The 27,054-nt window shown below is 43.5% G+C and overlaps 2 protein-coding genes across 3 annotated transcripts in view; one reads left to right on the top strand and one right to left on the bottom strand.

Annotated features, from left to right (window-relative positions):
* CDC40 (cell division cycle 40) overlaps positions 1–5,732 on the top strand; it is a 37,268-nt gene extending 31,536 nt beyond the window's left edge. Inside the window, exons 13-15 of the mRNA XM_053973068.1 lie at positions 2,339–2,415; positions 3,851–3,995; positions 4,744–5,732. Coding sequence (XP_053829043.1) covers positions 2,339–2,415; positions 3,851–3,995; positions 4,744–4,921 — 400 coding nt within the window. The 3' untranslated portion in view covers positions 4,922–5,732. The remainder of the gene's footprint in view (positions 1–2,338; positions 2,416–3,850; positions 3,996–4,743) is intronic.
* The window catches only part of METTL24 (methyltransferase like 24), a 59,732-nt gene that overhangs the window by 812 nt on the left and 31,866 nt on the right, over positions 1–27,054 (bottom strand). Inside the window, exon 5 of one of the 2 annotated variants that reach the window (XM_053973077.1) lies at positions 14,817–14,945. In XM_053973077.1, the coding sequence (XP_053829052.1) occupies positions 14,817–14,945 (129 nt within the window). Of the gene's footprint in view, positions 1–13,447; positions 14,946–27,054 lie in introns of those variants that run through there. The other variant, XM_053973076.1, reaches the window with a different exon arrangement.

The raw sequence follows: 27,054 nt of genomic DNA, 5'->3' as shown, positions 1-27,054 counted from the left end.
AATGATGTGAGCATGTAACTTTGGAGGCTGTTACTGTTTTTTACCTCCAAGTCAGCCAGCAAAGCAAGAAGCGCGCAGTGGTAATTTAGTTATTATGCTGACAGGCTTTGGAGGCTTGTCATCTCTGTAAATCTGTGCCCCTCAGTGGGTCTTTTCACCCGTGGCTCCTGGTAGAGTTAATGTAGTCTCCTGAGAGACATCTTCATGATGTGTAGGTCCCAAAACTGGATTGGCTTGTACTGAGGGTTTGGGTTGGCTTGGTTCTTTTCCTTCTTTTGTTAAAAAGATTTTTCTATCTCTTGCCCGGGCAAGAAGTTGTATCAAAACCCTAGAGTAAAACACTTCTAAATCTTGGCTAGCAGATATAATTTCTGATATTTAAAACTTTTCAGCCTTTGAAATGCTATGAAGTGGGGAAAGGAGTTTAAAATATTTAAATTTTAAGTATTTGTCACAGAAAACAAATATGTCACATGAGTTTTGAGGCTGGGCAACCATGATAGCATCTATGTTGGTAATTTTTTTAAGGGAGCAGGCTGACATTGCTTATTTAGCAATTTGACTGGAAACAAATGTGAAACACAAATGCATCTCTTTATTCTGCCTAATAATTTAATGCAGCATATTCTGCTGCTGTCCTAAGTGTGCCTGGTAGGTACAAACATAAAACAGAGCTGTTGTGAATAAATTCTAGTAGGTGAGCCTGCCTTCATTTTTAAAAGGAGAAGGCAAAACAACCGGTGCTGCATTTAAATTCTGGCTGCAGAACAATTCAGTATTGGAGATGCTTCTTCTGTGATGAGACTTTAATGGGGCTTCCAGTGGGATTGGTTTTACGTGGCATTGAGGACTCCAGAAGGTTGTTGTCTGCAGGACTGTTGAGGTGGGTGGTGGGAGTGGATCAGGGCCTGGCCGTGCTGCAGCAATAACCTTGTGTCCTGTTGCAAATGGAGCTGGAAACATTTTGGGTAGGGTGTGGCACAGGGGCTGTACTTCCTGTACTGTTGTGTTGATCAGCCTCAGAGATGATGTGGAATCTTCACAGATTTGCTGCCCCACAGCCATCTTAAGTCTACCTGGTTGGAAGCTGGTTATCCCTGGCCTAAAGTGCATGCTTTTATCCATGGAGTGAATTATTAAGTGTGTTGCCCTTCTTATTCTGAGGAGTAAATGATTTTAACTCACAGGAGCATTTGTGTCGCTTCCTGACAACAGAGCAGCTTCTCACCCTGCTGCCCCTGTGTGTGTTGCTTAACTCAAGATGATGGGAAATAACTTCCTCCACAATAAAGCAGGATGATAATTACCTTGCTAATGCCAACCATATTGCCATCCAACAAGGCTTGGGCAGCTGGGACAAGGCAGCCACCCACTGCTCTCTGCTCCCAGAGTGTCCCAGCAGCCCTTCTGCTCTGTGAATTAGACAATGAAGTCATAAACATCCCTTTTGTATTAATTAATGTTGCTACAGAACATTTTGCGTGTGCTTTCTGCAGAATACATTAATCAAATCTATTTTCTGCTGGAGGTTTCTTTTGCTTAATGAGAAAGCCATGTACATGCCTTCCTTTTTTTCCAGTCTTCCAGTGCAGGGTATGAGGATTACTGTGAATATGCACAAACCGTTAGTAATTCAATTTCTATAGTCAAAACCAAATGGCAGTTGTGCAGAGTAAGGATTAGACTGTCCTTGTTTTTACCCTAGGCATTTGTATATGTTAAGAACATGCACTGGCACAGTCTATATGCAATTGAGCTGGGGAGTTCAGTGTTCAGTTCAGCTGTGAATATTTAGAATTGGTTGGCATCCCAGTTGGGAAGGTCAGGAGGGAAAGGGCATGTCAAAGAGATGAGAGAGAGAGAATCCTGTTTTCTTTTCCTTTAAAAAAATGTTTAAAAAGAAGAATTTAAAAAAAGGCAGAAATATTTGAGTTAAAACAAAACTCAAGTCAATAAGATGTTCCAGTAAGATCCATGCATATGTCAGTATGTTCTTGCTATCTAAATAGGAACTTTGTAAGACCTGCAGTTATACTGGAGGCAATAAAGGAACTTTGTGTCACAGTTTTGCTCTTAACAATTAGAATTATGACTCTAATTTAGACTCTGGCTCTTTTGACTGGGGTAAATTCACACTCTCAGAGGTTATGCTTTAGATGGCTCTGCATCTGGAGCTCTAGGATGGACATTCATAATACTTTTGAGTTTTTGCATATTCTTCCTTTGGATGCCACCATACATTCTCCATGGTTCAGTTGCCACGTAAATCAACTGACTTGAAGCAGCTCTTTGGAACATCTCCATGTCTTCATAAAACACATACTTCTTCCTTTTGCAGGGACATTCCTGTAGACTTCAAGTACATAGCTGAGCCAAGTATGCATTCCATGCCAGCCGTGACTTTGTCTCCAAATGGTAGGTTAACACTTTACTGCCTTCTTAGACCTAATTTACGTAGGCACCTCTTACTGATTATTATCTCTGTAATGTTGCTGTGTTGCATCCTCCTTTCACCCCAGACTAGCCCCTCCCCAGTCACTCTGTGCACTTATTCCAAGATTGGACTGGATCATGTTTTGATTTAAAATTCTAAAGAACAAGTATGTCAAAATGAGGGTTTATATCAGGATAACTGTATCAGTTTAAAATTAGGCCTTCATCCAGACAAGGCAAAAGAACTCTCCATAGAGCTACCATGTGCTCTTTGCTGTATTTAAAATATTAAGAGAAACTACGGAGGGATCTGACAATGGTGGCAAAGTGTTAGGCAAGTTCAGCAGTCCTTGTGGTGCCATTGTTAAAGCAGAAACTCATGTTGTGCATGATCCTGTTCCCTTCTGTTATGAATGTAGTCCAAATAATTCTTGCATAATAGAAATCCCACATGATCTCAGTGTTTCTGTATGTTAATGTTTCACTGGTGTTTATGTTCTTCAATTAGAACCATGCTGAAGAAGGATAGTTGTTTAGCGCCTCAAGTAATCATTGAAAATCCTTCTAACAGGGCAAAATTCCGGGTATCTGTTTTGGCCAAATTTAAATAGCTTTAGTGTCATCATTATTACAGTGTTGCCAGACTTGCTGTTAACAGTCCCATTAGGCTGAGTAGAGGCTGATCAACTTGTTGCACAGCCAATGTTATGTTGTCACTGCATAAAACACTTTAAAGGCAGTGACAATATGCAGAGTTCAGGACAGAAGTTTCTGTTCTGGGTACTCTGTAGTACATGATCATCACTGGATTCTCAGGCAGGAGTTAATGCACTGCCAAGATTCAAATGAGATGAAGTTATGATTAGAAAAGCCTTGATTTTTCTTTCACTAAAATATCTTTATTAATTGCATTCCATTAAGGCAGAGAATACTACATAGTTGCAAACTCTTCAGTCTACCTTAGAACTATTTTCCCATAAAGAAAAGAGGGGGTGACTTTAATCTTAGAGTACCCACAAAACAGGTGATCAAGTAGAGTGCAGCTAGATGGATTTTTTCCCCTCAATGAGTTATGTGATTATGTGCACCAGCAAGATTACACAGTATCTTAAAGACTTAACAGTAAGTCAGTGGGGTTGATGCAGCACATAGCTGGAACAGTCAGAGCTTTAGTGGAGTACTGAGTGCATTTTGTAGGAATACAAGCATCTCAAAGCCTGTCAAACATAAGGTTTCAACTCTTGGCAGTTGTACCAGGCAGAAGCAATATCAACTGTTACCTAGATCCCTGCTACATAATGAAAATCTGGATTAAGTTAGTGCAAGAAAAATTGTCAAAATCTCTGAAAACATCCCAGTTAGGTCTGTTTCTTCAGATGCAGCACCGTGACACCACCTTTGTTTATTGCATTTATAGGGAAATGGTTGGCTTGCCAGTCAATGGATAACCAAATCTTGATTTTTGGAGCTCAGAACAGATTCAGATTAAACAAAAAGAAAATTTTCAAAGGTCACATGGTAGCTGGCTACGCTTGTCAAGTGGATTTTTCACCTGATATGAGGTAAGTTTTTGTGGGAATGAACTTCATCTTAAAACTTGGAAGTAAGGACACTAAATTTTCTTTTGGATCCCTGCAACAGTCATGAATGCACAATCCAATTAGCTCAGCATCAGGCAGAGATCCCTTGCCAAGCAGCAAACAGAAAGTTTACTCTTAGCATATGATAAGACCAAGAGAGGCTTCCACATCTGACTCCCATCTTTTTGCATGTGGTGTGCAGTGCAGGGTCTGTTCCCACAATGTGCACTTGTCTGGAGTATCTGGGATTTGAACTCACCCAGTTTCCCCAGTTTGTAGGTCTGGTGTGGCTATCCTCGTTTACTGTTCAGAGAATCATCTCTTTCTTCCTGCTGGCTTAGTAATGTGCCCATACATTTAGTACTGTATGTACATAAGATACAGGTTACTATGAAAACCGGGGAATAACCTTAGCAAACCTGGAGGAAAAAGTGTCTATAATTGTAGAGAAACTTGTGGCACCTTCTCTTGGGTTCCAGTAACACCGTGCAGGGTATAATCGCACTGCTTAGCACATTTACCTCGCAGCTGATGAATCACCTTCTGCAGGACTTGTGTGCTCTTAGAGCACAGCCTGAACGCTAATTCCTTGGTAGGAATGTTTGCAGGCTGTGTCAGATGGGAAGCTCCCTGGGGGAGGCTCTTTTCTGTTGCTCAGTTGCTACTTGTAATAGCATACAAGCAGTCTGCACACATGATAGAACTTTTATTTTTATTCCTGTTAATGCAGCTATGTGATATCTGGAGATGCAGATGGGAAACTAAACATCTGGGACTGGAAGACAACAAAACTCTACAGCAGGTTAAAAGCACATGACAAAGTCTGTATCGGTGCAGTGTGGCATCCACACGAAACATCCAAAGTCATCACGTGCGGCTGGGATGGTCTGATTAAACTATGGGACTAAAGAGGAGGCTACAGAGACCAAAAGATGCAAGCCCTGCATACATCTGAGATTAGGGTGCATTCTGCTGTAAGGATGGGTAGACATTTTAATACTGCAGTTCCCAGCTCTCTGTTGTATATATGCAATAAACACCAGGAAATTCAGAAGACTCAAGTGAAAGGATATAGTTCTAAATATGGCATCTGGGAATGAGAAGCTAAGCTGAGGTCATCTGAAGCATGCAGAATCAATCATATGCCAGTTTGTCTTGCTTCTGCTTGTGCAAAACACTCTTGTAAAATAAAATAATTTTAAGAAAAACTATTTTTGTGATTCTGGCTGTCAGAGAGTTTAAAGAGAAAACCAGTAATTCTGTAACTTTCTTCCTAAGAAGAAATCTTTGGTACCTACTTCAATAGAGCTGGAAAAGATAAGCACAAATCCACTTGCTGAGATTTGCTAATTCACACTAGAAATGAAGAATTAATTGGAAGCTAGCAGTTGTCAGATGAACTCTATCAACTGAAGATGCCATTCATAGTCTTAGTTTCTGTCTGTAGAATCATGAGGATATTCACTTTCACTTTTGCAAGTAGTCTTCATTTTCAGGGTTTTCCTCATAATGGTTGTGTGCTGTGTTGTTTTTTTGTCTTCCCATATGCTATTATGTTCCAGTAAGCATGACATATTAAAAAAAAAGTGAATGTCTCTTTTTTTTGTTCGGAATAGTTTGTATTATAAGCCCCATGAAGGTTTTGACAATTTAATGTATATACATGTCACACTTTTTTCTCTTTAAAGAACTTATTTTTAATAAATCTTTTTATAAAAACTCTGCTTATCTTTATTCATTTTTTCTGTCTTGCAGTGCCCATATAAAATATTTCCTACCATTTGGTATTTTAATGTGCAGTTGTATCAATGTTCAGGTAAACCCATTCTTTTGCAGTGTTCACTTAAAACTAAGGCAAGTTGGCAGCAGGAGAAAAAAGCCCTTTTGACTCCATCTGCGCTCTTTTTTTGAGCACATAAAAATATATGCATGTAGCAAATTTTATCCCATTGATCAGTCTTTAATTACAGTTTTGAATTGTACTATATTGTTTACTGTAAATCAAATCACTGCTCAACCATTAGAAAGGCTAGCAAAGGAGTAATTGCCTTAATTGACAGCAGGATAGAAGCTGAGACGAAGATTCCCAGATGGTTGGTTGTTTTGTGGGTTTTGGGTTGTTTGACTGGATGCAAGAAATTCTGGTCTTTCAAAGAGTGAGTTACACGAGTTAGGCCCTTGTGAGTGAACAGGAAGCTTAAGGATTTTTAGACCAACTCTGTAATGCTGAGCTTGAGAGTCATTCCACTATCAGTCCATGCTGTTGTGTAACTGCACTGAGTTTACACATTCCTAGTGGGAACTTTCCCATCCCAGCAGCCTTGTGTGCCTGAAAAACTCCACGCTTTCACAAGCACCATCCTGGTGGTAACTGGATATTTATTGCCCAGCCTTGTTCCCATGCAAGTACTGACATAAAAAACGGTAGAGCCTGGAGAGAGAGGAAAGAGCTGGTCCAGCATGTCCTGCAGACTGATCCTCTGTTGGGAGAGAAAAGGCTGTTCCTCCTTCTCTGCTCTTCAGCATGTGGGTGGGAAAGGGCTGCTGCTGTCTTGCAGAGGATGAATTTCTGATGTGCTTTTCAGAGGGAAGGTTTGATTCCTGAGCTGGGAGTTGAGCTCTGGTGTGTGTTATGTGCCAGGTGCTGCTTCAAGAGAAAGTGGGCTGGAGAAATTTGGAACGTATTTTCTCCTTCAAATACATTTCCCAAATGGATATGTGGCGGTGTGCCCTGACTGTTAACAGTTTATATGTACAGGGAAATAAGAAGGAGAAGAGGAATAGAGCTGATAGAAAATCTTCCTACAAGAACATATACTGGCTTTCACATCAGAAACACCTTTTCCAAATGCTTAAAACCATTTAAATCATAATATACAAAATGCTTGGCTGTGTTGTTGGTACTGTGTTTCTCCATGTGTCACCTACCATGCTGAACTTTAGACATATACTTGTAAAATAGTATATGCAAAATATGAAAATAAGTGCATAAACTCTTGTAGTCATATACTGGGTGTTGTCTTTGGAGGAAAAAAAATGTTTCAATCAATTCTGCTGGAGTTGATGAATTGGGATTAAATGTTTGCAGCAAGCCCATAATCAAAATTACCCTAGAAACTTCTAGATAAAATCCTTTGTCCCTCACAGTTGGTCACCACATTAATCTTTTGTGGACTTTCTCACATCTGCATTGAAGCCTGCAGGGGGAATTTTCATGAGGATAATTCCATCTTGTTGCAAACTGCAAAGCTCATGTTGTCAGCTAGTTTGCTGTGCACAAGGATAGATGTGTGTGTGAGTGAGGTGCGAGTCCAGACTTGCTTTTCCAGCAGCCACCTGGGAGGAGATTTCTTTCTGGGCTAATCAAATCAAATCATGTCCTTCTCTTCCCAATTTCATGTTTGACCACAAATTGGTCTATTACAGGGGTTGGTCAGAGCAAGTCTAGGCTGAGACCTCTATGCTGGACTTTGCGTGTGAGCAGACAGATCCAGGGAAAAGTCAGCACTGGGAGAAAAGAGTACATTTCAAGATTCCCAGTTAATTTTCCTCAGACATTAGTGGAGAGTGCAGCTTAGTGATTCAAGCTGATGGGAGGTCTCAGGAAACCTGGAAGTGAGTGTGTGGCACTGCCAGAAAGGAACACAGCAAAGCTGGACTGCAGGGCTGCCATCACAGCATTGCTATTTTGTTCCCCTTGATCATGCACCTGCAGATTTCAGAAATGACACGCCAATATGTTGCTGCTTTTATTAATACTGATTGCTTTTATAGCAGAAGTTTTGCAGGTCAGTCAACTATCTCCATCGTTCTTGGAGTTCTGTCTGGGAAAAACTGATAGCCCCTTTGACCTTTTGCCAGCTTTTTCTTGGACTTTTTTCATATGCAAGAGGGGGAAATAGCCCACATATCCTCGTGCATCTTGCTGGTAAGGAGGCTGGCTGTCTTGAAGCAGATGGTCTTGGCATCTGTCTTGCTCAGAGTTTATAATTGTCCCCAGTAAGATAGGGCTGCTCAGTCTTTGCCCTCATTACAAAGAACTAACATCAAAATTACTGTGCATCCAGGAAAGTCCAAGATTGTCTTGTAAAAATCCGATTTTTAGCAGCAGGCAGATGTTCAGTACACTGTTTAATGCTGTGGTGTAACACTGTGGTGTAACGCTGTTTAACCCTGTGCTTTAACAGCTGATTTAAACAGGGAGCCTTGCAGCTCCAGCAGCCCAGTAACATGATGTACTTTCCTTCTTTCTACCAGCTGGTTATTACAAAATCCTGCTCCCATTTGCTAGGAAGACTCCATATGACAAGCAGCCTGCACGAGAAGGAACACGCGGAGAGCGGAGGAGGGAGCGGAGTTTTGCTGGGAAGACCTTATAAACAATATAACCTATACACCAGAAAAAATCAGTTGCCAGGGAGGTTGTTCCTCTGGAGACTACTTAAGGGACTTGTTACTGTAGGTTGACTTAACTAGCATACACTCAAAATTTTAAGCTCATAATTTGCAGTAAAATATGTCTTTGCTGTTAGGCTTGCTGATAAACAAAACAGACACCATGGCTGTCTTGCAGCACTCAGAGAGAACTACTGGTGGCAGGGTTATGTTTACAGAAGCTGCTTGCAGAATTTAAAACTTTCAGAAACAAGCTGCAGTAGCTTTCAGCGGGCCATGGACCTGTAAATTCACCAGGCACACTGGAAGTTTGTCCTCAGACCTGTTTGTTCTCTTTTATGACAGAATATTTAAAATGGGTTAAATGCACTGAGCCTTTCTGAGCCTCTTTTTCCCCTGCCATGCTTCATGCCACTGGGGGACTGCTCCAATGAAACATTGATGCATTGGTCAGTGGAGTAAGAGGTTCTCATTAGACCTTGGGGTATTTTTTGTTAATCTGGAAGATGTCAAGGCTAACTGAGCCTGCTTCTCTGGTTTGGGAAAGGAAGACAGCAACACAAATCCTCTGGGGAGTCATTTCAGTAACAGGAATTTTATGGAGCTTCAAGACCACTGACAGTTACTCAGACATAATTCTGGGAGCTGCAAATCTTTCCCATTCTCCCAGCATAATTGCCCCATTGGTGTCTTGCTCCTATTCCCCAGCTAAACTCTTTAATTGTGTAATAAGTCTTTCTTTTTTTTGGTGGAGTTTAAACTCTTGCAAAATGATATTAAGAGGGAAAAAAAAAAAGAAAAATGTCCTGTCCTAGAAGAGTTGTAACAATTTCACCTCCCACCTTAGCTTGCTCCAGGCTGATTTCCCCAAGCACCCCCAGGCCTTTGCTCAGAGCTGTTGCTCATATTTTGCTTTGGCATCCCCATACAGTCCTGCTCTTTCAGCTCCTCCTCATGTACTCTCTCAAACAATAATCCCTTCCAATATTCCTTGGAGATAAAAAGGGAACTCAGACTCTGAAATCATTTGTCAGGCCAGACATCTACAGGAAAAAGAAGGAAGGCCCATTCCCTGGAGTCTCCAAAACCTTCCTGAGTTTTGTCAGAAGAGCTTCCCTGCTGCTAGCTCCTTTCTCTGCCCTGATGCTGATGCTTTGGGAGTACCTTGGGGCAGCAGGACAAGTGGGTTTTGTTTGCTTTTTGTCATTATTCCTCCAATATTAAACAAGTGCAATAGCATTATGGAATATTTCTTTGGATCCTGGATTCTCTTGTTTCTTGGAGCAATTTTTCTTTCATGAAGAAGAAGTTGGAAGTCACTTCAGGGCCTCTCCTGCGTGGTAAGTCAGTTTGAGAGGTCAGCATGGGGTTGTCTGGTGCAGTCCTAGCTCCTGTGTCTTGGCTGCTCCTGGCTGGCATTGGTGGAGAGACACCAGTGGAGAGACACAGGTTCTCTTAAGGCACAGCTGCTGCTGCTGCCCTCAGAGGTCTGGCACCAGTCAGGCACCGGTCTCCTCCTCCCTGCAAGGGCAGTGGCACCCTGGGTGGTGGCACCACTCGATATCTGCAGGTGGATGCAAGGGTGGGATTCACATTGTTTGCGATTGATTCAGAAATGGAATTTCAAATGGGGGGGGGAAATACCAGGTAAGACACTGAAGCATTTTCATTACTTGCAGAAGTTTTGTACTGTGCATACCACTGCACTTCCCTTCAGAAAACTGCTTAAACTCGAAGATCTATGTTGTTAATCTACCAAAAAGAGCAGAGACATGGCACTGATGGTATTCACATTTGATTCATCCCTTCTAGGCAGTGCAAAGCGGGCTCCTGCTCTCCCTGTGCAAGGTGCTGCCTATTGGGATAAGGGATGTAACATGGGCTGTCTCTGCAAAGGTCTCCTTCTGAAGCAGGTAAAACTTTCCATGAGGTCAAACTGCACCATGAATAGGGACTTCTATTTAAGGGCAGAGATCCATTCATTACTGCAGGTGGTTCCCTTCAAGAGCCAAGCTTGCTCTGCAGATGCTGCCCCTGAAAGCCAGTGGAGGGGGGGCAGGTTTAAATATGTCTCTGAATGTAGGTCAGCTCTGAACTTCCACTGCCACTAAACCAGGTCTCCACTGACTGCAATTAAATGTCACATTGTGTTAACAAGCAGGAAAAAATCAAGAGTGATTTCCTACTGAATAACCCTGAGCATCCTGTCAAGGACAAGGGAGCGGCTAATGAAGCTCATGAAATCAAAGTTTTGTAATGAACCAGATGGTCTCAGCTGTTGAATTATTCACCAGAGAGAATAAGTACCATTTCTTCAGGTGTGCTACTGGGTGATATGTCTTCTTGGCATCTGCCAAGAAAGGCCAGACATATGTTCCCTTTATGCTTTCTTTGTTCTTTCACAGAGGTGCTCGAAGAACAACCTTTCACAAGTCACAATGGGATCAAAGCCTGGGGCTGGAAGTACATGCAATAAATGACAGGTTTTGGAGTGCAGCAGGAGGTCAGATCTTTGTTTAGGCAAATTTTGGAACCTCCAAGGAAGCCAATGTGACATTCAGAAAGGGCCCAGTTTTCCTGGAGGAGTGTATTAATGTTCTAACAAATTCCCTTCTGTGCTGCCATGGGCTTGCCATGGAAAGCCCATGTTGCAGTATCAGCTGGGATAGTTTGAGGAGATTCACATTTGTTGCTTCTCTTCATTTTCACCAGATTATGGACAGCACCTGTAAGTTCTGATTCACAAATGTGTGTGGTCTATAAATCACTGTGAGCCTGTCTGAAAGAGAAATGCCCTCACCCCCACAAAAGGATTTATGTAAGTAGAATTGCCCCTACCCCTGCGTCATCTCTGTGAGGATCCACTTTAGACCAACCTGAAACATCTCCTGGTGGAGTTCTTCAACTGATGCAATAAGGGCTCCACATCAGGAACAAGACCTGTCATTATGTCTCTGTTAGGTGGGGTTGGCACTGGCTGTGGCCACTATGAGTAGCCTGAGGACTGGGCAGGAAGGAGGTGCCTGGGCTGGAAGCAATGGACTGGCTGCTCTGGAGAGCTGATGCACGTGCCTGCAGGGAGTGTGGGGAGATGCCCAGTGCACCTGGGGACAGCAGGCCAGGAGCATGGGGGGACAGCAGAGCTGGGCAATACCTGTAATGGTGATGCTGAGCAGAGCTGAGGCTGAGTCTGACTTCCTCCATGGCCATGAAGTTCCCAGCCTCCAGGGTGTGGCTACAAGGGCAGAATGCCCTGTCCACACTGGTTTTAATGGTGCTCTCTGTACCCAGCCCTTGGAGAAGGGGGAAGCTGTGGTGATTTCTGTGCAGGTGTGATCTGGGAAGAGTTGTGGAGTGCAACACTGGCACGTGGTTACTGCATGGAGATGATCTCTGAGTAGGTCAGGGGCAATTGTGCCTGGGTATGGCAGTGGGTAGACACAGACCCCACAGAACATCCCTCAGCACCAGCCTGTCCACTGCAAGAGTCAGCCAGCACTGGCTTGTGTCCCTGGGCACGTACCCAGCAGCTCAGTCATTAGGAGACAGGAACTGAATTCATTGGAAGGTCTGTCCTTTAGGTAAAAGAGATCAATAAGAGAGAAGGAGTAAGGGCATAAAAGCAAGACCTCAGAAAGGAAAGCTGTAACTCTGCTCTAAGAGATGTGAAGTAGAAAAGCAGAGAGTGCATTAAATAAGCACTGTTCATTTTCTTCTACAATATCACATAACTACCTCCAGAATGATAAATGGCTTTTATCTACCCTGTGTTAGAGATAAGGTTTTCTTTAAAATTACCATAGTTATTGGAATCTTTTTTATCAAAGATATATTTGCTGTATCCTGAAGTGTTTCTGACACTACCTGGCAATCCTAATCAAGAGATTACCTAAGCATTTATTAAACTCCCTTACTAACCAAAGAACCAGGATGGACCTCTACTCCACTTCTGTAATTTGCATATCACCATATTACTTCAGGGAAATAAATGATGGAAGATGTGCTTTTCTGAGAGATGTCATGTAATTTATTTTTTAACCTCTATCTACTGGTTTCTTAAACAAATGATAATAAGCTACTAGGCTACTTACTCTAAGACTAGTTAGGAGGAAAAACCTGCACAGAGCTAGAACACATATTTTTATGCTTCATTAATAAATCAGGACTTGCAGCTGGACTTTTGCCACCCCGTTATTTGAAAAATGGGAGTTGAGCCATTCTGTGGTGCAGTGAGCATGGCCATTCCAACATGCCAGATATTAGTTCAGGAAACCCTGGCAGTCTCTTGCATTTTGATGAATCTCCTCATGGCTCTGCATTGTTAAACAGCTTCAGTACTTAATGTATGAGGGTTGTAGCAAGGCTGGCTGTCACAAAGAAGGCATTTCTTACTCATTTTTCAGAGGCTGTGGATATCTTGGATTGGGCTTCACCTGGTTCAGGGATTGCAATAGGTAGCTCAGCCCTGAGGAAAGTGCTTTGCCCAGCATCTTGGACATGGGGAATTCAACACATCTGCATCAGGTCATCTTGGTTTTGATGCAGAGCTGAGGACATGGTGGGCACCCACAGTGCCCTGCCCTGGGTGTTTGCAAAGCCCTGGGCCAGTGGGATGTGCAGGAGCAGAAACAGGAGCTACTTTTATAGAATCATAGAATACCTCAAGTTGGAAAAGACCCAATAAGGATCATCAAGACCAACTCGCTGCTCCTCATGGAACCTAAAACTAAACCAGGTTAGTAAGAGAGTCATGCAGAGATTGCCTGAACTCTGACAGGCTTGGTGCCATTACCACTGCCCCGGGAAGCCTGTTCCAGTGACTGACCTCCTTCTCGGTAAAGAACCTTTTCCTCATAACCCATCTGAACTTCTCCTGACACAGTTTCATTTCATTTTTTCATGTCCTGACACTGATCACTGGAGAGAGGAGATCAGCATCTCTCCCTCCACCACTTTTCTTGATGAAGCTGTAGACTTGGAGAAGTCAGAAGCCAAAGGCAGTTAAAAAGTCCACATACCAAAGACACGAAAGTGACATCTTGTATTTTAATGAAAACTTTAATGTCAAAATTCATCTAAAGATAAAAAAAATCCAACCTGCTATATATTTTTAGCTCCCCCCATTCCTTAGCTCTTTGGGAAATGTCAAAGGCTCCCAGGGCCACTGCAGACAATCCACATTCCAGCAGAGCCCCAGCACAGCTGCAGTCCAGGGCACCAGCTTGGGTTGCCACCTCTGCCAGCATCAGTGCAGATCCAGAGTCTAACCTCCTTATGCCAGGGAGAGGCAAAGTGGTGAGGCACAGCACTGGAAAAGGCACCAGGAAATGTTCAACTAAACCCCCCCCAAAAAAAAACAGGTTGCACTTTCATCTCACTAGATCAAAAACAAATTGCTGCAGCCATTGCATGAGTAATTTCAGTCAAGTTGCTCTTTGAGCAGATGAACTAGAGAAGCCCTGTCTTCTGTGGCTGAAGCTCTTGTGGGTGAGGAAGAGGAGCACTGGCAGCAGCTTATCCAGCAGCTGAGTGTCTCTGTCCCACCGTCTCCTGTGTCACTTTCTGCAGCCTGACTAGCTTAAAAAACCTAAGTCAGGGCATTCAGAAGCTGCTCAAAGAAATAGGTAGGAATTTAATTTGGTGGTGATTTCTGTCTTTGCCAAATTCAGCTGACATTTGCCAGTGGGTTCAAGAGCATACCTGTTCTTGCCTAAAGTTTATTCCATAGGAAACAAGGCCAAAGTAAAAAAGGTGCAAATCAAAGATGATCACTTTACAGAGAAGTAACACTTGACAGTTTCTTAAAAAGACACCTCATCACAAGCAATCTCCTGCCCAAGGGCTGGTCCAGCTCAGCCAGCAGAGCTTCCCAGGGCAGCCCCAGAGGGATGCCCTCCTTGCTGGCATGCTCAGGCATGGGGCAGCCTGGAAAAGCCAGGCTGCAGCAGACAGCTGCAGCTCCCCTAGAGCTCCCCCAGACAAACCTTTACAGAACCTCTGTCCTCTGGGACAATGTACCCACTGGCAAATATATTGCTATACAAATCTGCACCATGTATCTTTTCCTGGTGCCAGTTCTTTTGACAACACATAAAAGCCAGTTCATTTTGTTAGCAGTCACTGCGTGCATATTTAGCAACTTTAGCCAGTGACACCAAAATCCTCTTCAATAACACTACGGGGCCAGATGGCTCGCAATCACACATCATCAATTCCTGTCTGCTATTTCCATCTTGTATTTACCCAGCTCAGTGTGTAACAGCTACTGGCGTTGAAGGCTTCCTTTTTCAGAAACATCTGTGGTTTTGATAAGTCTTTGTAGGTATGGAAAAGCCTGAAGTCCTTCAGCTCCAGTTCTCGGAGCAGACTGTACCAGTACCGCACCACGGTGCTGTCATTGCCACTGACCTCAAACCCAGGCCAGTGGATGTGCACCTCAAAGACCAGCTGTCCTATCTGCTCAACAACATCTTCCAGGATTAGATTTTCCAAAATTTTCCACTCGGCGCTCTCCACGTCTGCCTTGAGGACATCAATCTGCAACAAAAGCACCATTACTATGTGCAAACAAGAAACTTTGCAGTTATAGTAACATTTGAGGCCAGCGTTGGCCATTTTTCAATACACAGATATTAATTTGGTATTAAAAAAATAAATCAAAAAGTCTAGGAGGACTAACACAGGCAATACATAGGGTTTCATGCTTGACTGTTCACAGCCCTTTTCCTCCTGCCTCCAATTCATGGTGGAAAAGCTGCATATTCCAAGCGCCTCCTATAACCAAAGCATGTTACTGGTTCCTTCACAATTCTTGGGTGGCATCACAGCTATGAAAAAAATAAACAGAACCAAACGACAGACCCAAACCCACTAACAGAGATTACCTGCACCATAGTAGGGTGCTCATGAGCCATATGCTACATGCATCACACAAGTGCAAGAGAAGACCAAAGCAAAAAATGAACGCTGTGAACAGCTCAAGTGATCAGCTGCCCTTGGCCAAGCTGCTGGCTGAAGCTTTTACAGGCATCACTACAGATGCCTAGAGAAACAAAGGATAACTATGCAGAGTCTTCAGGATTTTAAGGGCAGCTCCTCCAAAGGAAAGGCATAGCAGAAAAGAAGATGTGAAGGTGTTTGAAAGGAATAACAGATCTAACACAAATGTGCCGCATTCTAGTTTTAGATAATTATTTAATTTTGTAGTGAGATATTCAGCAATCCAACTTCTCACAGACCAACACAACTGGGAGTTGACTTTGTTTGGAGATTAGCTGGGGAGGGGAGCTGATGCTTTAACATAAAAAGAGCATTTCATCACCATTTCACACCTGGTAGAAAACAATGACCATAGTGCAGCAGTGGTCACAAGCTGCAGAGCTCAGCTTGTTTTCCAGAGCCCAGCAGGGGAAAGTCCTACCCTGTGAGAGTAGGGTTTGCCTGTGCCAGTTCCACCTGAGCTGATGCTTCTGCCCATCTGCTCAGACTCAAGATGGGTTTGAAGTGAAAAACTGAAGACTTTATTTAGTCAAGAATTTCTAAAACAAAAAAAAGGAAAAAAATAACAAAAAAGAAAAAACCCCAAAAATCAAACCAAGGAAAAAAAACCCAAAACAAAACCAACAAAAACCCAAAAACCATCAAAACCCCCAGATTCTCTCTAGCAGTCTACCTTAACCATTTGTGACAGTATCAAAAAAGGCACCTGTGCAGGTATAGGACAGAGATTTGGGCAGGTAATGTAAAAGCACTTCCAAGGCAACTGTTCTCCTAAGCTGCCCCATCCCAGGGCAGCTAGCTGGTGTCATGCATGTCATGCCCCATCTGTGGGGTTCACAGACCCCTCTGCCCTGGTTCAGCACAGCTCTGGTTGTACATCTCCAGTACAACATATGCTTTGCATGGGCCATGGCCAAGAAACCACAGGGCCACGGCCATATCCACCTTCCCTCATTCCATGGACGGCTGAGTGGAGGTGCCAGGGGCTGAGGTGCTGGGGTGCAGAGCTCACAGACACGTCAGCCCTCCTCAGGGGCTGTGCCCCAGCACTATGGATGGGCATGGCACGGCAAGAATCTGTAGATTCCAAGGACACTTGCCCATTCGGTTCTTTATCTGTAAAACAAGGGTGTTAATCACCAAATAGGGGTTGAGCACGTGAAGGGCTACGAGACTTGGGTGGAAGAAGCTGTAAAACAGCTGGAAACAAAACACCACATTTTCAGAGCAGGACTTGAATGAGGTCCACAGTCACAGAGGGAATCATAATAAGCCAGGCCGCTGCTTGTCTGCTCATTAAGAAGGCATTGTGCCTCCTTCACTCTGTAGGAGGCAGGGGGCCAGTGGAAAAATGACAGAGGGATTGTGGAATTAAAGCCTGTATTGTGGTATGTGTGCATGGGGAGCAGAAAGGAAGGTTGCACAGACAACCTTAGCTCTGGTATTTCCTAACTTGCCTCTCTAACAAAGAGCCTGTCAGTCTGTCCATCCGCGGGTCAGTGAAACAGTTGAACACAGCGCTCCTTTGGGTTCAAGGGGAGGCTGAATTTAAATGATGCAGCTCATGGCATTTCAGCTGGTGGGTGAGCTCACTTGTTTTCCTTCATACATTTAAACTGGTTATTTATTTTGCAAATACCAACTCATATCTCTACCTGTAATGCAGTTTTGCAGGCAGCTGGTTCCACACGGGTGCAATTGCCACAGGACCACACTGCCGCACTTAAGAAACCACAGATTTTTATCTCTGGGAGACTTATGTAACTTTGAAAGCAGACAAATTATTCAAACCTTTTTTTTTTTTTTCTTGGGGGGAGGGAGTGGAAGGATAGGGGAAGAAATGTTTCTAGGCATTTGGTTTTGTTTTCCCATGATCTTACTTTATGGAATCAGTAGGACATCTTTTTCCCATGGTAATGTTTCCAGTCCTTCAGGTTTGTTTGTTTTTCTTTTGTGACGCTAACTGCTGCTCTGGCTGCTCAGCAGGCACTCTGCATGCTCTGTGCTGTATTTGCAAAATTGATCTGAAAAGTGGCTGTTAACCAGTGTTTCAGTAGGAGAAAATGAGTTACCACAATAATAGCTGGAACACATAATGAAATGACCAGAAAAGAAACACGAGGCTAGTGGAGATGTGCTGCATACACAAACCAGGGGCCTTTGTTGCTCTTAGTGCCCTGCACTGCTCAGAAACCTGGAGGGAGGAAGGTACCTGTCTCAACCCATCAACTTTCGTGACTGCCTTCCAGGCAAGGTGTCCCTCTCTGCCCAGAGTCTCCAGTGCATGCCATGGATAGTGTAAAATGAATGGCAGAACAGCTCTGTTTAGGCATATCTGAGCAAATTACAAGCATCCTCCTAACACCAAAATGCAAGTTTTGTGATGATTAGACAGCCCAGCAGTTATTTACCATCAGTGATAAGCAGTGCACTACCGATAAGAAATGCACTACCACCTTCCAGTTGCCTTGATCCAAAGTGCCAGTGAAAGGATTAGTGGACAAATCTATAAATTCAGAGCTCTAATTCACCCGGGAGCACAGCTGGAGATGGCTGCTGTGAATAAATCCTGGAGGGCAAAGTTCTACAGTGCCTGAAGGTAAAGTATGGCAGTGAGTTTCAAGCACTCAAAAAGGCTGGTTCCTCTTATCTTCTACAAATCCTCTTATCCTCCATAAACTAACTAGGTTATCACAGAAAAGTAAAAAATGTGGATTTCAGAATATTTTCTCAGTTTGGCTCCCTTGAAAAAGCACTGCAGCATTGTACCACTTACACTTGGAGAAAGAAAAAAAGGTGGGGGGCTATGCTTATGCACAACCAGGCATATAAAATAGCTGAAAAATTGTGTTTTACTTAGTGAAGGTCAACATATACTGTATGAAGGCTCATTTCTTCTTTTTAGGGTAATGACTTGTTACAAGTGTGCATCATTTCCTAAAGCAGAGATCTGAGCTCTGTTCACCTTGACCGCTTTTGAAATACCAGGGTTAAGGGGGATTTCAGGCTCTGTGCTGCCCCGTGGGCATCATTTAAAGCTCCCCATGGAGAAGAGTCAATTGAGAGTGAGTAGCTGGAGGAAGCAATTTAGCTGTATTACTTCCAGCATGAGCTCAGCATGTGGAAGTGGAAGCCAGGAAAGGCAAAACCAGCAAATGCAAGTCAGGTACAGAGGATCCCTCCAGTTCTGTGGGAGCAGGCAGTGTAATCTTGGGAGGAGGGAGAGGAGAGCTGGCTACAGCTTTCAGGCACAGGGACAGAGCTCAGAACCACCCCAGCCTCCTGAACTGCAGGGCTGCTCCCATAGTGCAAGAGAAAAATATTCCTCTGCTCTGGCTCCCTGTGATACCAGGCTACCATTTTGACATCAGCTGTACAGCAAGAAAAAGTCTGCTGGCTTGTGCATCAGTTTTTCCCCTCTCTTCCCAAGTACAATTCTCTATTCTCAGAAAACAAAACTCTAGAAAAAAATGTTTAATTTACATTTTTATAGCATGTCTTTGCAGGTAACAGCAGGTGCTTGGGTGTGTTCTGTTTAACTGTAACTTCCCTCTTATCCTTTTCCCACATGCAGATTTTCAGCATGAGACTTCACTCATTTTCTTTCCTCTCAAAATGCATCCATAGCCCGTCCTCACCAGCAGGAGATGGCTTGGATGTAAAGTCCCTTTCATTCCCTTTTATTCTGAGTGAAGGCTGTAATTGATGGCAGCCAGGATGCCACATAACCTAATAGCAAATTAAGCTCCCAGCAGCTCGTGGCTGTTTCTTCCCATGCTCTCTGCAAGCGGTGGGAGGGGGAAACATCCTGCCTCTCTCTCAGCCATCCGCTGGGGAGACCAGGACTGCTGGGGGCCTGGCCGGAGCAACACGGGTGCTGAAATCAGGAGAAAAGTCAATCACCACTGAGCAGTGATGTGCAGCTCCAACCGGCAGCACTTCCCTTTCAAATTACTTCCCTTCCTTCCTGCTCACATTTACACCTCTCTTGGTGGTCTGTACAGCCAGTTTCAAATTGGCTCTGGAACAAATGTGTCATTTGAGATTATACACTCTCAGTGTGACAGATCGAGCACATCTTCAAGAATCTGCTTAAGGCATCAAAGTCACAAAGCTGATTTGTGCAGTTGGCTGCTTACAGGGTCTTTGGTCTTTTTTTACAGTAAAGAGCAACTGTCCAGTTGAAGTTACTCATACAATGTACACATCACTGAAACAGAAAACCTGCAGTGAGTGCAGGCAAGCTTCGTACCTCTGCTCTCACCACTGGTTCTCCACAGCCTCACAAGTGACAGTCCTGGTCAATACAGGTCCTCTCAGTTCTGGTGATGTACTTCCATGAACCCATTACACAGCAGGAGCAGGATATTAAGTAATACTATGTTTACCTCTTAAATCAGAAAAAAATGTTTCAAAATAATATTTAAAAAACTTATTTAACTTTCTCACAGCCAACTATCAGTACACAACAGCTTGCCAGATGCAGTAATGGCCCCAGAAAGCCCACCCAGCACATGCAGGAACCATCAATCTCAGCTGTGTGCTCAGGAGCACTATGAGCACTTTGCCCATGCTCACCCATGGGGGACTGCTCCAAGGAAAGATCAATGCTGGCATCCCAAGTGTTTCCTTCCCACAGCCTCAGAGCCCAGGTCTGGGGGCAACCTGGCACTTTAACTCCCCAGCTCTTCCCTTGGTCTCTGATGCCAAGATATTTCCCATATACTCTCTCCATCTGGAAGCAATTTCTCTCTGAGGACCCATTACAAAATAAAAGATACATAGACCCCATCCAGTCCAGTTACCTGGACCAGTTAAGCAATGCCTCTTACTCCAGTGGACAGGCAGAGAAGAAGAGACCTTTTAGCTGGCAGAAGGCTCCTTTTTGTCCTTTGTTTTGTCCTTTTGTCCTTCTAATGACACTTTAACAATGGACAACATAATCTTTGGACAAACAACCCCCAGATAATTTACAAGATCATGGCCTGAAATCCTTTCTCCCTGGCTGCATTTGGTCAGGAGGTCACAGGTTTTCACCTATAGCATTCTGTCACCACAAACATCAGTTTTTTGTCATGGGACGAGTTCTTGGCATCTCTCCTATTTTGTGTTGGACACTGGACTAGTCGGAGACATCAGGTCACTTGTTAATCATCTTCTGGTCATACAATAATACAGGTCCCCAAGCCTGAATTGATTTTCAGACAGGTTTGATGGGTTTAGCTAGCTCTACACTACAATGATCTTGAAGCCAGACATCTTGTCTAGCTTGCTACCCAGCAAGACCAAGGTTCCTGTACAGTGTGACCCAGAGAACAGACTCTACAAACCTGCTGCATGGAGCGGACACACACTGCACATGGATGTGGCTGAGGGAGAAGACCTTCCCCTCACAAGAAAAACTGAGCATCAAAGATCTTTGTTCCCCATTTCTTTAAACTGAGACTAGTCTCCAGAGCAGGCAACAGGAACCTCACCACTCACTAGCTGAGGACTGCAAGTGATGCTTTCCCAGAGGAAATAATGAAAAGTCACCATGAGGACATAAGCCCTCAAACATTGACCTCCTCACCTGCTCTGAGTGGCAGCAGCTCACAAGTGTGTGCCTCTGCTCAGAAACACTGCTCCAGCTCCCATTTGCACCTGTTACCTTTTGCAGTTCCCATGGCTCTCCTGCTGCACGCTAAAAGATGAAAACAACCCAGACCCATCACCTAGTCCTTCAATCCAATGTCTAAGTAGGAAAAATCCCATAAGGGGTTTGCAGAAACCCTGACTTTAAATAATTTAACAGTTTGATCAGCTGCAAAAGCTCTGCTTGCCAATGCCCATTCTGCAAACAGGTATTTTAAATACTGCATGCACTGCTCCAGCAGCCGAGCTGGAAGCGCAACCGCTCTGTGTGCAGCCCTGGCTGAGCACATGAGCTGCTTTGCAAAACGTGCATTCAGCCATCTAATCCTGCAGGAGATGTCCTGCTGCCCACTCCCCCCACAAAGGGGGGAAACCCTTTCCTTTCTGCTCTTTTGATCTTCTCTGCCAGACACTGCTGGATGCCTGTGGGAACGGATATTTACTCAAAAGAGTAAATGGTGTATGCTAGACCCTCAAGCCTCTTCATTAGAGGGGAACAAACATTTGCAGTCTGTTTGTGCTGCCCCAGCACCAGGCACGGATGGTGGGACACAGTTCCATGCTTGCATAAAGCCACATTATCCTGGTCTTGCTGAAAGTGAAAGCCAGCAGCAACAGGCCAAGCACATTGCAGCAGGACAAGGGGGCTGTTGGCACAGGAGGTTTGCAATAGAAGGCAAATGGTGAAGCAACAATTGATTCCAAAGCCCTGAGGAGCAAGACCTGCAAGTATGTGTGTGCAGTGCAAGGGACAGACGGCTTAGGCTACCATAAAACAGTGGCTCAGAGTAAACTGCATTTTGGCTGCATTTTGGCCTTCTACGGTTTATTAACACAGTGCCCATGGGGGCCTTAAAAATGTAATTGAAGAAAGGAATCAGAGTCCCATCTTCAAAACATGTCCACCACACCTTAATGAACATCTCTTGCAGGATGAGAATCAGCAGCCCTGGTATATCCAAGTAGCTCCAGTCAAATCTGGTGGAGCACTTGGTTCCCATTGGCACTCGCCAGAGCAATAAAGTCTTTTGAGACTGCACCCCTCCATGGGGATCTATGTGTTTCATTCCATTTCTGATCCAAGGTGCCAACCTACCTCCCTTCTATTTGCTTGCAACCATGACAGGAAGAAAGCTGCATGTACATTTCTGAAAACATAAATAAAAATCATCACAAAATGCTTGCACAACTCAGATTTCATCTGGGACAGGCTTTCAGGAGGGGCAGGAAGAACTGCTAAGCCTTTGACTTCCGGATTTCAAATTTTTGGGAATGGAACCTTAAACTGCTGTCAGATCAAAAGAGAGACCAGAAAGGATCCAGACACTAAGGTGAAAGTATTTTAAAAAGATATGGCCAATTCCAATGACAAGAACTTCTAAACCATGACAGGAGGAGAGACAAATGTGGGGAGGAAGAAAAAGGTACAATTTTTTAGAGAGCTCCTAGAGGCTCTGGATAGGGCATTTATCTGAAGTGCTTGTTAATGTCAACACTACTGGGAAATCGTGAGAAAGATAGGTAGTGGAGAAAAACCAGGATGCTCATAGAAAGGGGTTGCTCTCAATTCTCATTAAACCCATGCCACACCATGGACCACCACCCTGATCAGATATTCAGTACCTTGGCCAAATTAAAACAATAAAATTCACATTACTGTGTTTAAGCCAGGGTTAGTGGCTTAAGGAGGAGCTGTGGAGTGTGCATACAGGTCTCAGCTCAGTAGGTACCTGCATCTGGTACCACCCTGTGAAGCAGGGCAGGCTCCCCAGGCTCCTGCCGAGCTCCAGGTTTGGCAGGAGGAGGGAACAGGACTGACTGGTTTCCTACAGCAGCAGTACAGCTATGCTGACTCCACAGTGCCTGCAGTGAGTGCCATGCTCCTCTGAATGCAACTCTTAGACACTGAAATAGTCAAATAGGAAGGTGGAATTGAACACAGTTTGCACAGGTCTCTAGCAAAGCTGGGGGAAAGCGGATTTTTACTACCTGACTTTTTTTCTGAGGAGTCTTAACAACCACAACAAAGGAAAAAAAAAAAAAAAAGGAAAATAAAACCCTAAAAAGAATTGTCCTTCCCTTCTAATTTTTAGCAGACAATAATATGCTTTGAAAGTGCCTTTACTTCTTTTTTGAAAGATAACCTGAATAAGTTCTGCTTCAACAGTGCAATACTTCAAAGCTTTCATTGCAATTCAGGTGTTGCACTAGGCCTTTTCCTAGGGGAAGAAAAAGCTATGGATTGCACCATATTCAGCCAATGGTATCATTAAAAAGATCTTTCCTCCATGCCTGACAATTGCATACTAAACAGCACATTCAGGTCACCCTCTAGAAATACCAATATTCTTAACAATGTCTTGAGAAGTGCTCCTGGTGGAGAGAATTTAAATGAGGCAAAAGGAGACGTAAGGGACCAAGAAAAAACCCTGTAAAGGAAAGTGCATGAGGCACTTTGTGCACACAACATTAAAAGCAAGAGGTGGTGAGCAGTAAATCACTATCCAAAGATCTTTGCTTCCAGAAGCATGAGGTTGTCAAGCCCATTTTTAGTTGCAGCCAAAGTCTTCAATCTACCTACAATTAAAATACTACAGGCAGCAGCAGCCCCAGCTGATTAAGCAAATACAGACCTATCACCACTTGATTTCATTATCCCTGAAATGAAAAAAATACATACATGCAGGAAAGAAACACTGTGTGCCATGAGCTTGTGGATTACTCAGGGGCAACTATTACAAGTCTACAGAAGGCAGCCTTTCCAACTGCAGGTAGAAACATCTGCACCAGCTTGACTGCCTCTTTTCAGCAAGGGCAGTAAGATTTGCCAGCTCTCTGAGAGACCCCCAAACAAAGGGTTCCTGCGTGGCTCCGGTTTGTGCTCAAACTGCAGCAATGTCTGCCCGTGAATGAGACAAACTGCACCATAACAGTTTAGCTTGAGTCTGTAAGGACCTCAACAGCTATCTCAAATGTAGAAATCTAAGTTAATGGAGGTGAGGTTTGTGCTTCTCCATCCTGTGGTAGGTCATTTATTTAGACTATAAGCTCTAAGTGCTATGGTATTGCATCTGGCTGGTGCAAAAGAGTGCAGTACTAAAATGGACTTTGTTGAGCAGAATGACTCCTTCTTCAAATAGGTCATGACCAGCCATTTACATTATGAAAAAAATCAGCGTTCTGGGACAAAACTCTTTCTACTGTGCCATTCAGAAACTGATATAACAAGGAGACAGTCTGATGAGTCACAAAAAAGCAAACAAGATGATAAGCAGTAACTGCAGAATTTCCAGGGAAGGACAGTCAGGACACTTCCAGGAAGAAGGCAGTCACAGCCTGAGCCTTAGCAGAGACACCATTGAGACTTCTGAATAGTACTGATTGCTGATGCTCCAGCTGCAGGAGGGGCAGCACAACACAAATAAGATGTTATGGGAAATACAGGATCTCTCATGTTGGAGAAATCTTAGAAAGGCCAGTATGATAACCCTACAAAAGCAAAGGCTGTTCTTCACTGCTATATATAGATAGTAAATTACAGCTGCAGAAAAAGGGCCACTTAAGCTTAGAGACCATTGATTGCACAAGAAAAATTTGATGTAAAAATAATTAGGCTAAAAATCAGATGAAGGATGGATTTTTTCCTTCTAGAACTGAGATTTTGGAAAAGCCCCAAATAAGCATAAAAAGCAAAGACAAAATTAAACCCTTTCAAGAATTCAGAATTCCAAACATTTACTTCAGGATTTGTGGTGCAACGATTCAAAAGACCTGGTCTCATTTGTTCTTTCTGACACTAAGCCACATGCAGCAGAGCAGATCTGAACTTGTTGCCCCCCACTCCAGCAAGGTGATGGGAGCTGTTCCCCAGCTGCAGCAGCACCAGAGACAAGGACTCATGTCCCTGAAAGAGCTCTGGCCTTCTGAACTCCTGGCTTCTCATCTTGATCTCAGGATTCCACATCAGGACCAGACTGCAGGTGCCCATCAGCTGGTGCTGAGGTCCTGCTAGGAGTTAAGACAAGCTGAGTGTGCAAACACTGGAGGCACCCACACACTGAGCTAGGGCACAGCAGCCCCTCAGTGAATGCAACTCACACTAAGCAACCCCCAGGCTCCTTGGGCAATACCTAAGTCTAGCCTTGCAAAGGATAACCAAAGTTAAATGATTTTGTCTAGGCAGGATCAAGAATTCAAAAGCCTGTTCTGGCCCCTACAGCCCTAAGCTATGCATAGTAAAGAGTAATTATTTCATTGCTACAAAACTTGAACATGGACATTTCCCAATATGAAGAGTTTATTTTTTGTTTTGTTAATAAAATCACCATGCACATCTCAGCTGTTACACATTTTCTCTGGACTTTTATTTTATGCCTATTTGTGTACTACCAACAGAGCTGATTTTAAGCAAAAATGGTTAATCTTTTCTTTAATACTTGTCCTTTCACATCAGCCTTCACAAAGCTGAAAGTGCAGCATGAAATAAATGCTATAGTATTTACTTGAGGAGAAGAGCAAGTGATAAATTACTTGCCTTGGAGGAGATGATGTTATTAATCAAAATTACTTCAGGGTACAGTGTTTTGAAGTTGTGTTGAGTATTAAATAACAGGTGAAAGAAAGTTTTTTCCTTTTGAAATCCTAAATTGAAGCCTATTCAATAAAATGAAGCAAAATTACCCAAGTTGTTACAGAAAAAAAAAATCATTAAGAGAGAGTGTAAATTAAAGCCTTCAAAGAGAAATCAGGATGTAAGGATTGATTTGCATTTATTTTCATGACAATGACACAGTTTGCTCTCTTACACAATTTGTTTGAGATAACTTGAATGTCAGGAGTTGAACACAGCTCCCCTGAAAGTTACAGCTATGAGCACTTCCTGATTAAATTAGGGTTTTACTCAGCATTCTCAGATTCTCCTTTCCAGATTAATTTCTTTTACAAGAAACAATTGCATCCACGGGTGAGCCATACTGCCAAAGAATGCAAACTCATAGCACTTACTGAGGGCACAAGAGACTTCACCTGCAGAGCTCCAGAGGGAGGAAAACTACTACTGAAATAAGAATTTGCATGTGTGACCACTCTCCATTTGGGACAGAATGAACTCTTGCTTTTTTCTGCTGCTCAGAGCCTTTCTGTCAAAGGTTTTTAATTGTGCTTCCCAGCACAATCTTTGGAATACAGAATACACTTAGTAGCTTGGTTTGAATTTCTTGTTAAGGGTTAGCAGTGCATAGAAACAGGACAAGAGCCAACAGACATTAATGGAAATCAGGGATGTTCAGACTGGATATAAGGAGAAACACTTCCATGAAGAGAACAATCCAGCAGGACAACAGCTGACCCAGAGAAGCTGGAAAGTCTCTGCTCTGGAGAAAATTCAGTGTTTTTCCAAGACCAGAGTGGATAAAGCCTTGAACAACCTGGTCTGACTTCACAGCTAGCCTTGCTTTGAGCAGAGGGCTGAACCGCAAAGCCATTCAAGATCCCTTCTGACTTGAATTATCCAACAACTCTCTAGAAAGGAAGCTCTCCGTGCACCTATCACTATTCCATGGGAAACACCAGCACTGCAGCATCCTCATCCCTGTAGGTAGTTAGAGAATAGGAAAATGGTAGTTTTCATAAAGTTGAACTCCACTGCCATAAGAATCGTGGGCCCTCAGTGGCTTTCTCCCTTTTTTCCCCACTGTTCATCGAGAGTGCACTACAGAGTGTGCACATTCAGCAAAAAAGTTGAGGGCAAGGGGGGGATGAGAAGGGAAGATGAGCAAGATCAATTTTTACATCTTTATGCCTTCCTGTGGCTGATAAAATATTGCTCTTCTCAGAAGATACACCAGTAAATTTTCAGTTTAGATCTGTATATCAGGAAATAAGGCTCCCATGACATCCTTTGGAGATTATTCCAGGGCTTAAGAGATTTCACACTCTAATGGTTCCCAAAAATACTCTGACTACATGTTTCCTTTGTCAGCCACATCCTAATATATTACTAGATAAGTCCTCT

Source organism: Vidua macroura, chromosome 3 (assembly GCF_024509145.1).
Source record: "Vidua macroura isolate BioBank_ID:100142 chromosome 3, ASM2450914v1, whole genome shotgun sequence".
NCBI classification, from domain to species: Eukaryota; Metazoa; Chordata; class Aves; order Passeriformes; family Viduidae; genus Vidua; species Vidua macroura.
This window is presented reverse-complemented; position numbering and strand designations above follow the sequence as displayed.